The sequence below is a fragment of the Bos grunniens genome, chromosome 7, assembly GCF_055505025.1.
Source record: "Bos grunniens cultivar Pamir isolate PY7600 chromosome 7, Bosgru_T2T1.0, whole genome shotgun sequence".
NCBI classification, from domain to species: Eukaryota; Metazoa; Chordata; class Mammalia; order Artiodactyla; family Bovidae; genus Bos; species Bos grunniens.
In genome coordinates, this window is record NC_141171.1 from 21,193,772 (window position 1) to 21,207,351 (window position 13,580).

At 54.2% G+C, this 13,580-nt stretch overlaps 1 protein-coding gene across 2 annotated transcripts in view; it reads right to left on the minus strand.

The window, feature by feature from the left end:
- Window positions 1–13,580, minus strand: part of TMPRSS9 (transmembrane serine protease 9) — a 60,310-nt gene that overhangs the window by 4,793 nt on the left and 41,937 nt on the right. For both annotated transcript variants that reach the window (XM_086410285.1, XM_086410284.1), the window contains exons 9-16: window positions 10,267–10,541; window positions 8,534–8,670; window positions 7,501–7,819; window positions 6,377–6,548; window positions 5,638–5,909; window positions 4,950–5,086; window positions 2,444–2,840; window positions 279–450 (exon numbers count right to left, since the gene is read on the minus strand). In XM_086410285.1, coding sequence (XP_086266411.1) covers window positions 279–450; window positions 2,444–2,840; window positions 4,950–5,086; window positions 5,638–5,909; window positions 6,377–6,548; window positions 7,501–7,819; window positions 8,534–8,670; window positions 10,267–10,541 — 1,881 coding nt within the window. The remainder of the gene's footprint in view (window positions 1–278; window positions 451–2,443; window positions 2,841–4,949; window positions 5,087–5,637; window positions 5,910–6,376; window positions 6,549–7,500; window positions 7,820–8,533; window positions 8,671–10,266; window positions 10,542–13,580) is intronic.

The window sequence follows — 13,580 nt, forward strand, 5'->3', positions numbered from 1 at the left end:
AGTCCAAGACAGTTGGGCTGGGGATGAAAGTGTCTCACTGCCCCCCAGAGATCTGGCCGGAGGCCCCCTGCAACCCCGCATTTGGTGGGGGCTGGACTCACCCCTTGCAGCCAGGTTTGGGGTGGTGGGTAGACAGGGAAGGTTTGCGCGAAGGAGGGACCCGGGGCTGTGAGTGTGGGGAAAGGGCGTTCCGGGCGAAGGTGGAGGCGCCACGCTCTGAATTTTCAGGGGCTGGGATTGGTGAACCACCGACGTGGGCCAGGACCTTCAGGACTCACACGTCGAAGCAGTGTGCCGCCGATAGCAGCCACCTCTCCGCCACCAGCACAGCCCCGCAGCGGTGCTCCCGCCGCCGCAGCCACAGGCTCACCTGCCACGGCCACTCCCCGCGGCCCGCAGCGCTGCCACCCACGATCCGGGTCAGCGCCGCAGCCGGCGCCAGGCCGCAGTCTGCGAAAGAGGCAGGTGCTTGCTGGTCAGAGGGCCCGTGCCTCCTCCATGCCAACTGTCCCGCCCCACCATGGAGCCCTGCCTGGCTGTGCTAGGGCAGAGGAGTGGGGTAGGAGACCCACCTCAGGAAAACGCCCCACCCACGGGACACTGGGCCTGGTCCTACCAGCGCCTCTTCTGGTCCCAGATGTTTGAAATGCATTTGTTTCCTGTACCCTTAGCCTTGGCGCCGCACCTCCCCAGCTGGGGCTCCGTGCCAGGATCCCCTCCCATCCCGACTCCTCTCAGGCAGCCTTCAGTCCCCAGGAGTCCAGTTCCCTGCTGCTCCCAAGCCCTCGCACACCCAGCGGCTTCCCAGGAGGCCCTGCCTGTCTTCCTGGATGCCGGCAATGGGCTCTTTACCCGAGTCCCAGTGACCTGGGGTCCTTCCCAGGGTGTCCCCCATCCTGTGGACCCCCCCACCCCCAGCACAAGGTGCACCCTCAGAACAAGAGAGTAGGAAGAAATGGGTGGTTTCAAGGGGGTGCTGCAGGGCCCCCATCACCAGCTGAAGGGACGCTCAGGTTATACATCTGATTCTGTCCCCACCACCCAGCTGTTTCCCCTGCCCCCCTCAGCAGATACAGAGGCTGCAGGGAGCAGAAGGGCTCAGTGCCCACACCTGGAGGTGGTGACAGAGGGGGGCCACTACCTTGGCCCACCTGACCCTATCTGGAGCTTGCCTGGGACCAGGAGGCCTGGAGAATTCGGCCAAAGCTGCACCCCTCTCCTGGAAACACTACCCCACGTAGAACAACATGGGCCATTTCAGGGTTCCCTCCACCTCCCGGCCCCATGGTAAGAACTGTAGCTATTGGAAAATTTCATAGGCGTCACTGGGCTGGAGACCAGACCCAGCCGCAGGGTTAACAGGACACAGTGTTTTTCTGAGGGCACACTGCGGCTCTGCAGTGTCAACACCCTCCTCTGAGCAGCCTGCGGGAGTCGCAGCTAGCAGAGGTCCCCTTGGATCCAGAGGAATCACACAGACTCTGACCTGATTCGCAGGGGCTCTGGGCTCAACGTCCCACCTGTCTTAAACTTGTGGTCCCTGAGTGGAAGCCAGGAGGCACGGGGTGCAGATAACCCCCACCACATACACACACACACGTGGTCTGCTTGGCTCTGAGCTCACTCCAGCATGCCCAGCACCTGCTCTGTCCCCACACCCCACAGCGCTGGCCTCTCCTCTGGTGAGTTTCCCCATGGTTCTTTGGGGGTGTGGCCTGCCTTGTAGTGAGTCCATAAACCTGACTTTGTGGGTGCAGGTCTATGTCTGGGGACTTAGGCCGCCTGGGCTCTGTGAATGTTGGGGGTGGTGGAAGTGGGGACAGGCCCCATTCTCCCCCAAAGCCTAGGATACTGCCTCTGGCATCTGGTTCAGCCACAGAAAATTGCCTACAGTTGATGGGGCTTTTATTTTTGACCCACAAACACAGCAGTTTCATATGTTTCTGATTAATATTTAATAATGTCCCAAACAAGCCCAGGGCCACGTTCTCTGTCATGACATCTTCGGCTACTTACTGCCGAGTTGTCCCCACTTAGACCCTAACGGGATCCTGTGGGACTGGCCATTAACATGTGCATCTGCAGAGTCGGGGCCACAATGGGTTGACTTCTCTCCCCTCCGAAATTCCTAAGTGGAAGCCCTGACCCCCAGGATGAGACTGTTTGGAGATGATTACAGTAAAATGAGGTTATTAGTAATAGGGTGGGCCCTAATCTGGTACAACTGGGGTCCTATAGGTTAGGACACAGACACCGACAGAGGGGAGACCACCTGAGGACAGGGGAGAAGGCAGCCACCTGCCCACACTGCCATCTCCGACTCCAGCTTCCAGCACCGGGAGACGACAAACACTTTAGGCCCCCAGCTGGGTCGCGGTGACACACCCCCACGACAGACACAATAACCTGCCACCCACAGGCTCCACTCCATCCCCCCAGGTACCTGGTAGCTGGGCGCCCACCGTGGTCTTCGGAGCTGGGGGCAGTGGTGTCTGGCCCCTAGGGGTGGAGGTCACAGTTGTGATGGTCCTGTCGGCAGGTTGACTGGTCACCCTGCTGGTGGCCCAGGGAGTGGGTGTGCTGGCCATGACTCCCGGGACTGTGAGGCCTGCTGTCGTCCTGGTGGCATGACTGCTGGTGGGCATCCTCGTGGTGGGCAGCGGGGCCGTGGGGAGCAAGTGGGAGGACATGGTGGCCAGGATCCAGCCCTTGAGCCGGGTGATGCGGGTGTACACACCCGGCTTTTTGACCTGCGCACAGCCGATGCCCCAGCTCACGATCCCAGCCAGATAAAACACACCGGGTGTCTCCTCACAGGCCAGGGGTCCCCCAGAGTCACCCTGGAAAGGAAGGCAAAGGGCTGGCTGAGCACCCAGCATCCTCACTGTGGAAGTGCTGCCAGGCCCTCCCACATGCCCACGAGTGCAGCAGCTCCTCAGTGGAGCCAGCCTCACACCCAGGCAGGACTGCGGGACCTTGTGTGACCTGGAGCAGGTCACCCCTCTGAGCTGAGATGGCTCTTACTTTTGCCTTGGCAACAAAACATCAGAAAACCCTGAAGAAAAAAACAGCCCTCCTAAGGAATAATATAAAGTGGGAAAAAGAGGCAAGTGGTGCTGGGAAAGCTGGACAACCACATGTAAATCAATGAAGTTAGAATTTCACTCCTCACTCCCTACACGAAAATAAATTGAAAATGGCTTAAAGACTTAAGTGTAAGACATGACACGATAAAACTCCTAGAAGAGTTAACATAGGCAAAATGTAAACCTTACCAATGTTTTCTCAGGTCAATCTCCCAAGGCAAGAGAAATAAAAGCAAAATTAAACAAATGGGATCTAATCACACTTAACAAGCTTTTGCACAGCGAAGCATAAAATGAAAAACAACCTATAGAATGGGAGAGAATATTTGCAAGCGATGCAACTGACAAGGGCTTAATCTCCAAAATACACAAGCTCAGTACTACAAAATAACCCCATCAAAAAATGGGCAGAACACCTAAATAGACATTTGCCCAAAGAAGACAAATGGCCAATAAGAACATGAAAAGATGTTCATCATCACTAATTACTAGAGAAATGGAGATCAAAACTACAATGGAAAAGTGAAAAAAAAATGAAGTATCACCTCGCACTAGTCAGGATGGCCATCATATTTTTAAAAAATCTACAGATAATAACATGCTGGAAAGGATGTGGAGAAAAAGAAACCCTCTTACAGTGTTGCTGAGAGTGTAAATTAACGAAGCCACTCTGAACAGTAGGGAGGGTCCTTAAAAGATGAGAGTCGCCATATGATGTAGCAGTCCCATTCCTGGACAATATATACAGGAAAGGCGAAAAATCTAACTGGAAAAGGATACATGCACCCCAAAGTTCATAGTTCACAATAGCCAGGACATGTAAGCAACCTAAATGTCCACTGGCAGGACCGGGTAAAGAAGATGCGGTATGTACATACAATCGACTGTTACTCAGCCACAAAAAAGAATGAAATCGTGCCATTTGCAGCAACATGCATGGACGTAGAGATGATCATACTAAGTGAGATGAGTCAGACGAATATCATGTATCACTTATATGTGGAATCTAAAATATGACACAAGTTACAAAAACAGACTCTCAGAGAATATACTTGTGGTTGCCAGAGGGGAAGGGTCAGGGAGGGATTAACAGATATACACTACTAAACAGAAAACAGATTACGGATTTACTGTATAGCATGGGGAACTATATTCAGCATTTTAAAATTATGATGGAAAAGAATATGAAAAGTATATGCATATATAACTGAGTCGCTTTGCTGTATATCAGAAACCAACACATTGTAAATCAACTATACTCCAGTAAAATGATTTTAAAGCATCATGTTTGCTGTAGGTTTCTGTTGTGTTTCAAATGCTTTTCTTCTGATTTTGAAGATGATCCTATTTCTCTTCTTCAAAGTACAAATGCGTTGAATAACATTGACAGAGTCTCCTGTGTGGAGCCGAGATTTTTGAGATCGACTCACCTTGGCTGTGATGTTTTTCCTCCTAATACCCTAGTGAATTGAATTTGCTTTTTGTTAGGCTTTTTTGTGTCTATGCTTCTAGGTAACACTGGTCTGTGCATTTTTTTTCTCTTTCTTTATATTTTTTTATATTTATTTTGCCACATCGCGTGGTTTCTGGAATCTCAGTTCCCTAACCAGGGACTGAGCCCCAGGCCAGGGCGTTCCCTGGACTTCTTTTCCCTGTAAGTGTCTCTGGCCCTGATTGCGTGGTCTAGCTAGCTTTTTATGTTCTGGATCCAATTGGTTTCCCCTTAAAAATGGGTCACCCACATGTCAGGTGTGACAGGGTGGTCATTTACATACTCATGTATTCTCAGTTAACATGTGCTAGGCAGCCTTTTAAATCAGGACTTGTCACGGTCCCTCTCAGCCGGGTCCCTCCTGAACTCACCTGGCAGGAATCCACCTTGCCCTCCAGGAAGCCGGCGCAGATCATCCTGTCCGTGAGTGAGAAGTTGTAGAGGGCGCTACATGCCTTGTGGTCTATGATGCCCACAGACGCCTGCTGCAGGAGGTCAGGCTTGGTGGCTGCCAAGACAAGGAGCACCCACCCAGGGCCATTTACAGAGGGCTCACTGTTAAGCGAGGGCTTCGCTCTGACCACAACCGCACCCACCCACAGGGAGGCGCGGAGGCTCGTGTCCTCGCAGGGATGTATGTTAAGTCACATAGCAAGACAGAGGTAGACCCCAGAGCCCAAGAGCCTCACCATGGCCCACAAGCGGGTTCCCTAGCACCGTGGGTGCCCTGCAGGGGGCTACTCAGACTTCAAAGAAGGCACTAACTCTTGGTGGGGGGCTATGCGTGGTATAACAAGGTCCCCCAACTTTTTTCCACAAAGAGCCACATAGTAGATACAGTCCACTTTATGGGCCAGTCTCCATGGAGACCACTCAGCTCTGCTTTTGCTGCCCCAGGGGGCCATCTATGAGTGAGTGGGTGTGGCTATGTGCCAATAAAACTATAAAATAAAAAGCAGCTGCCTTAGGCCGGAGTTTGAAACCCTGAGGTAGTGGAAAGGTGAGTGGTCTGCAAGCAGGGGGATCAGAGCCCCAGGCCAGGGGGCACGGGGAGCTCACCGTTGCCCTCCTGCGTGTTGCCCCACCCGGAGATCACACACTTGCGGCCCACAGGGAACTTCTGGATGGCCAGCGGCAGGCAGACGGGCTGCACATACTTGTTGAAGACCAAAGGCCTGGCCAGCTCCAGCACGGCCACGTCGAAGTCCAGGATGCTGGGGTTGTACTGGGGGTGCAGCACCACCCGCCTGAGCCCCACCTTCACGGGGCTCCCGCCAACGCCCGACAGGGACGCGGTGCCCAGCTGAGCCCGCACCAGCTCCACCTTCGTGCTGCCAGGAAGGGGCCGCTTAGACTCCCCGCCCCCACCTCTGCAGCCCCCAGGGCACCAGGCAGAGCTGGGGGACCCAGGCCCCGGGGAGGGTGAGGCAGGGAGCCCCCTGACCCCGGGCCTCATTTCCTTCTGGGACAAGAAAGTATGAGAGGCCCCCACGGCTTTGTGACCATCAGAGGTCAATGCTGCCGCCTTTGAGCAAAGGGGAGAGGACTGTCCCCTCAAATACTTGGCCCCTGTGTCCCCTACAGACAAGGCTCCTCCCGGAAGCTGCTCCCCCAGAGTCCCCTACTTCTTCACGCTGCCCCCCAACCACCTCACCCCATCTGCATCTAGACGTGAGCCTGGTGGGGAGGGGAGGCCGCTCCCCCCGCCAGCCCTCGGTCCTGAGTGGTCTCTGAGCACGTGGGGATTTGATGGTGGGGGACCTGCCCGGTGATATCGGGGGAGTCAAGGGGGCCTTACTGGTTGAAGCAGTGGGCGGCAGACAGCAGCCAGCGGTCCCCCACCACGGTGGCTCCGCAGAAGTGCCGCGAGCCCTCCTTCAGGCTGACCTGCCAAGGCACCTCCCCCAAGGAGGCCCCAAGCCCCCCCACGATCCGAGTGGGCTTCTCCAGCGCTGGTCTGGCCCCACACTCTGCAGGGACAAGACAGGAGGGTCCAGGCACCTCAGCCTGCTGGCGTCAGGACCACCCTGGTTCCAGGGGGACCCCGGGTCTCTGGCTGGGAAGTGGCACATCACACAGATGAGGAAACCGAGACTTAAGGAGCCCTAAGTGCTCGTCCAGCGGGGGATGTGGGTGAGAAGAGAAGGCAAGTTCGTAAAGGCCCCGGTCCTACCAGCCTCAGCGCAGCAGACACACATCTGCAGCCCCTACAGCACAACCCAGGCGGCTCAATGGACAGAGCTGGTTATATGGAGCTGGGGGCAGGGCAGGTGCAGGCGGTATTTAAATGAGGCAGAGTTTGGATTGGTTCTCAGCCTCGCAGGTCTGTGGGACCATAAAGAGGGGTCAGCATCAGATGGGGCAATGGGATCCTGGACGTGGGTCCTCGGAAACCACATGGTCCAGACAGGTGGAGAGTGCATATGCTGCCTGTGGGTGCCATGTCTGTGATAGCCTCAACTCAGCTTCTCTCTGACCCTGCCCACCCCCACATTGGTCACTGGCCCCCTGCTGAACCTTCAGGATATTCTGAGTACACCCTCCTGGATGGCCTGAGTTTTGCTGATGCTCAGTGACATCTGACTCTGCAACCCCATGGACTGTACCCACCAGGCTCCTCTGTCCATGGGATTCTCCAGGCAAGAATACTGGAGTGGGTTGCCATTTCCTTCTCCAGGGGATTTTCCCAACCCAGGGATTGAACCCAGGTCTCTTGCATTGCAGGTGGATTCTTTACTGCTGAGCTACCAGTGAATCGGGCAGTAAATGTGAAGGCTGACCACATGCCTTTGCCCATGCACTTGACAGACATCACTAATCAATCACCCATCTCTTCCCCAGAGTGCTTCAGAAAGCCAGTACCAAATCCATCCGACCCTGTGCAGAGCAGACACACACTGCTGCTGTCTCCCCAGAAAATACCTTGTGGCTTAGAAGCGGTGGCCAAGTCTAGAGGCATAGTGCTAGGGGCCAGTGTGGGTTTGGTGAGGGTGTCAGTCACCAGGCTCTTGGGGCTGGTGGGCCAGGCAGTGCTGAGAGTGGTGGAGGCGAGAGCCACTGTGGGGGCTGGAGGCTTGCTTGCAGAAGCGATGGTCTCTAGGATCCAGTCCCGCAGACTGGTCACTCGGGCGTAGACCCCTGGATGCTGGGCTTCCGCACAGCCGATTCCCCAGCTCACGATGCCAGCCAGGAAGAACCTGCCGGAGGACTCCTCGCAGACCAGGGGGCCCCCCGAGTCACCCTGGGAGACAGAGGCACACCCTCAGGAGGGGTTGGGGCTCCCCAGCCACATCTGGCCCCAGATCCAGAGCTACAGGTCACAGGGGGAGCCCTGGTTGTGGGATGTGTTTCCTCACAAGCTGAAAACTCACATCTCAGAACCTCAGTCTCCGCCTCAAAAAATACAATAGGACACTTAGACTCTGGATCTCTAAGGCCTCTTTCAGTTCCACCACTGGCAGTTAAAAACCCAGCCCATATAAACAATATCCCCTCCTCTCCTTAGCCCCATAGATCTTGGATAGTATCACCAGTGGCTTAGGAACCTCCAGTCATCTCACAGGCAGCCACAGCATCCTCCTGTCTTGCTTTCCTTTGCCTCCTCCTCACACCCAGCTCACCGTGCACTCTTACGTCCTTAAACACAAGCACTCTCCTGCTATTTCCCGATGTTTTCTCCAGTCTCCGCTCTCACGTGGCAACCAGAGCTCATTAGCAGCCTCTCCCCACCCACCAGGCCTTCGAAAGGACAGCAAAGATACAAACTAAAAAGGAAACCCACAGCCATGTGACCAACCCAGCAGAGGGTCTTGGTGGTGGACCAGAGACAGAAGACCCCCCCACTTCTGGGAGAGGGGAGCCTCGGGTGGGAGGATGAGGGGCTGTTCCCAGGACCTCAGGGGCTGGTGGGGCGTCCCCTGGGGCCCCTGGCCCCTTTCCCAGGTGCTGGGCTCACCTGGCAGGAATCCACCTTCCCGTCCAGGTAGCCAGCACACACCATCCTGTCGGTGAGTGAGTGGCCGTATAGGCTGGTGCACAGGGCCTGGTCCAGCAGCTCCACAGTGGCCTTCTGCAGCATTTCCGGCTTGACCACTGCTCGGGACGGGGAGAGATGAGGGGGGAGCACCCCAGGACCCCGGCAGTCCACACCCCCGAGCTGGGAACCTGAGCTTGTTTCCCCACCCCATGCGGTCGACCTGCTGCAGCCCCAGCTCAGAAAGGAGCCAGGCCCACCAGTGCCCACTGACTACCCTCCCAGCCTGGACATCTCAAGATTAGGCTCCTCCCTCCCCTCCCCAAACCTACCCAGCCTGAGCCCCCACTTCCCTGCTTGAAACTTTTCTTAGCCTGGCAGTAGTCCTATCTTGACTAAACATTAAACCAAATTAGGTAGCCTTCCCTCAAACCCTCCAGGGCATTTCCCTACCCCCAGCTGAACTGAATGCCCAAGCCTGGATCACCTATCCTGGCTACCCCAGGCCCTTTGCACATGCCATTCCAGCTGCCTACAAGGCTTGTCCCTGTGGAATCTGTCTGCCTTCTTCCTTTCATCTCCTATTTTAAATTGCAGCCCTCTGCCCCTGCCTCCCTGCCTGATTTTACTCCACTTGGTACGTCACCATCTGTCACTTTTCTTGTTTACTGTCTACTGCCCCTGAAATTGTGCTGTCCAACACAATAGCCACTGGCCTCGTAAGGCTATTTAAATGCAGACTGAAGCTCATCACGATGAAATGAAACGGAGAATTCAGTATCTCAGTCACGCCAACCCCGGTCACAGGCCTGCTGACTCCCTTAGTGGATGGCACAGACATGGCGGGTGTCTGCCACCGACAGAAGTTCCAGCAGGCAGTGCCAGCCTGGACTGGGGGCTCCGTGTGGGCAGGGGTCTCTCTCTGAATGGCCTGCTGCCCAACCCCTGGAATAGGGATGCCTGATCTTATATTAGGCACCACCATCTCAGGCCCTTTCCTAAAGATGTCCCCGACCCCAACTCCTTTTTGTTTCCTTCCTAGCACCTCTCACCATCAATCACAGTTGATCTGACATAGTTACCCCTACACTGATAGTGAACCTGCCCCACCCTCCCAGGGCCAGGCTCCCCTGAGACCCTGGTCACAGCCAATCCACACATAACCTCACGACAGTTCGTGTGTTTCTGTTTAGAGACACCTCACTTATCCTGTGTTGTTGATTCACTAACAGGGAGCTCACAGTCCATAGTGCAGCGCTATAACCCTTGCCTGAACAAAGCTCATTGAATACATGGATTTCTTCCCTATGAGACACATCCCAGCCTTCCTGCGCTTAGGACCCTAGTCAGCACGTCAGCTCTATGCTTGGGGCCTGTTTAGATTTAGTCAAACTTGCCACAGAAAGCACGAAAATGAAAGAAAAAAAAAAAAACAAAAAACCATGGTGGTGAATAGACCAGAAAAAGGACACCAGTTTCCAGTCTCAGCAGAGCCAAGAAGGCAGGGGGTCACCAAGCTCCGCCACCTCATTGAGAAGATTCCGCACATTGTGGATGACCACAGTCCCCTACAAGTGTCCACCTGGGGGGACAGATGCATTTTCGCAAGTGGGTGAATTTGCAAATACCGAACTCGCAGCTAACCAGGCCAGACCATGTGATGTTTGCTTGGTTGTGCTGTGCTGGCATCCTAGCTGCAGGAGGTGGGTGCTTACGGAAGTTCTCCTTGAGGTAGCCCCAGCCTGAGATGAGGCACTTCTTCCTTGGTGGGAAGATGTGTGAGGCAGCCGGCAGGCACACGGGCTGCACGTGCCGGCTGAAGGGCAGGGGTCTGCCCAGCTCCAGCACCGCCACGTCGAAGTCAGCTGTGTCCGAGTTGTAGGATGGGTGTGTGATGATCCGGGCCACGCGGGCCCGCACCGTGCTGGCCTCTGAGCCACTGAGGTAGGTGGTGCCCACGTAAGCTACCCACTCCGGGGAGTCCTGGAATCTGCGGGGCAGACAGACCTTGGCTCAGAGGCGCACCAAGGCTGGAGCCGGGGGGTAGGGGTGGGGTGGGAAGGGTGGGGAGGGGAGCGGGGCACTTACCCAAGAGGCAGGTGCCCCCCAACTCAGCCATGGAAACTGATGGGAATGTTTTCCATGAAACATTGGCAAAAATCAGAACGAATGCACAAAAATTAAAACACGGTGCATGAATTATCAACATTTTAAACAAAGACAGGATCCACAGGGCCGGGATTAGGGTGAGGAGAGGAGGCACTGAACGAGGACTGGGCACTAGATGATACCGTGTAGCCATTTAAACTTCCTCGGGTGTGATGGTATATGTGTATTCAAGACTGTTTTTTAGTTGTCCAAATGTGCAAGGGTGCCTCAGAGGTGATGCATTATGATGTTTTCTACTTAATTTCAAACTGCTTGGCAAGGATATGTATGTATGAAGAGGTGTGGGGGGTATAGATTATAGATACAGCCAGATGGAGAGAGTAAGAGAGAAAGAGAATATGGTGAAATAGTAACAACTTTTGAAATCAGGTACAGTAAATCCCCTACATACAAATCTTCAAGCTGGGAACTTTCAAAGGTGCGAATGTGCCCCTGTATGCCAGCTGTTGTACTTTTCAAGGGACTGTACTGTAAGATTAAAAATGTTTTCTTTATGCTTTATGTTTGCTTTTTATGTATTATTTGTATAAAGAATATCATAAACCTATTACAGTACAGTAGCATATAACCGACTGTGTTAGCTGGGTGCCTAGGCTAACTTTGTTAGACTTACAAACTGGACTAATGAATGTGCTCTCAATATGGAACTAATTTGTATGTAGGGGACTTACTGTACAGGCATATGGGTATTTGTTGTACTATTTTTCCATCTTTTCTATTGAAATATTTTCATAATAAAATGATGAGAGGAATGAAATTTAAAATGATAAAAAGAAAACAACTCTTCTTGACCTGAATGTCATTGCTTATGTGACCTGTGTCCCCCAGATAGTCTTCCTGGGACCAGAGCCAGGTTACCCTGGGAATTAGCGACCCCCTGACCCACGGATATTCTCAGGCAGTGGTTTCCCAGGGAAGTCCACGTTGCCTGTTGCCCTGCCCTCTCCCCAAGGACTCCTCAGATGGAAACAACCAACTAGCAATGCCTGGCACACCCAGAGCCTTCCAGAACCTTCCCCTTCCTTTGGCCAGCTCCGTTCTGATTGGCCACTCTGGTTTGTAAAGATTCTGACCATCTTCAATAACAACCAGAAACGACCCAATTCAAAACCGGGCAAAGAACCTCAACAGACATCGCTCCGAAGAAGACACACAAATGGCCGATAAGCACATGAAAAGATGCCCAGCATCACTGATCATTAGGGAAATGCACGTCAAAGCTACAGTGAGAGGTGAGAGGAAGGTTCAAGAAGGAGGGGACATAAGCATGCCTGTGGCTGATTCATGCTGATGTATGGCAGAAACCAACACAATAGCGTAAAGCAATTATCTTCCAATTTAAAACAAATTAATTAAAAAAAAACACAATAAGATGCCACTTCACAGCCACTAAGATGGTCATTATTAAACAAATAGGGACTTCCCTTGTGGTTCAGTGGTTAGGACTCTGCACTTCCAAAGCAGGGGACATGGGTTTGGTCCCTGGTTGGGGAACTAAGATCCTGCATGCCAAGTGGCCAAAAAACATAAACTAATAAAAAACAAAACAAGCAAACAAAGTAACAAGTACTGGCAAGGTTGTGGAGAAATGGGGAGCTCCACCAAGATGACAGAGCAGAGACCCTGAGCTCATCTCCTCTCAGGAGCACACCCAAATGGCAACTCTCTGCAGAACAGCCATCGACGGAAAAGACTGGAGCCTGCCAGCAAAGATCTCCTGCAACTAAAGACGCCGAGAAGGAGACACAGCGAGACAAGGAGAGGCAGCTTCATGACACAGTCAAATCCCGTGCCCCCAGGCGCGCGGCCCACAAGCTGGAGAATAACTGCTTTGCAGAGGTTCGCCCACCAGAGCGAGAGGGCTGAGCACATCAGGCCCCCTGGCCCAGGGGTCCAACACTTTTTTAAGAGGAGTCCCCAGAGCTTCTGTCTTTGGACGCTGGTGGAGCTTAACTGCAGGAGCCCTCACAGGACGGGGGAGATGGAGGCTTCATCCTCAAAGGGCTCACAGAGAACCCTAGATGCACTGGGACCCAGGGCAGAAGCTGTAATTCGATAGAAGCCTGGGCCAGACCTGCCTGCTGGACTCCGAGGGTCTCCTGGGGAGGTGGGGGTGGCAGCTGTGGGGTCACCCTGGGGGCATAGACACCAGTGAGGGGCATACTGGGGAACATCCAGCCACGTGAACACTGATGTTAGTGAAGCTACCTTGGCTCTTTGCCCCAAGACCTGGCCCTGCCCAATGGCCTGCAGGTGCTAGGTAGTGGGACACCCAAAGCCAGGCAGCTACCCAATCGGGGTGGGGGGGTGGCACACAGCCCACCTATCGGCAGATAGGCTGCCTCAAGACCTCCCCGCCCCCAACCCCGTAGCCACCTGTAGACACAGCCCTGCCAACCAGAGGACCAAGACCACAGAAAACCTGCTAGACCAGCCTCACCCACTAGGGGGATGACACCGTGAGCGCCAAGTTGCTCCAGTCGGGTCCAACCCCATGGACTGTAGCCCACAAGGCTCCTCTGTCCATGCCGTGTCCCAGGCAAGAATACTGGAGTGGGTTGCCATGCCCTCTTCCAGGGGATTTTCCTGACTCAGGGATCAAACCCACGTCTCCTGTGGCTTCTGCACTGCAGGCAGATTCTTTACCACTGAGCCACTGGGAAAGCCCTTAGGTGGCAGACATCAGATGCAAGAAGACCATGACCCACAAGGCATGCCAGACCCTGCCCTGGGACCAGGCCCAAGCCCTGCCCACGAGCAAGCCAGTGCAACCTCTGGGACACTCTGGAACCCATACATGACTGTATGGAACCAGCCCCCTTGCCCCACCCCCAACAATGATCTGACACCAGCTCTGGGA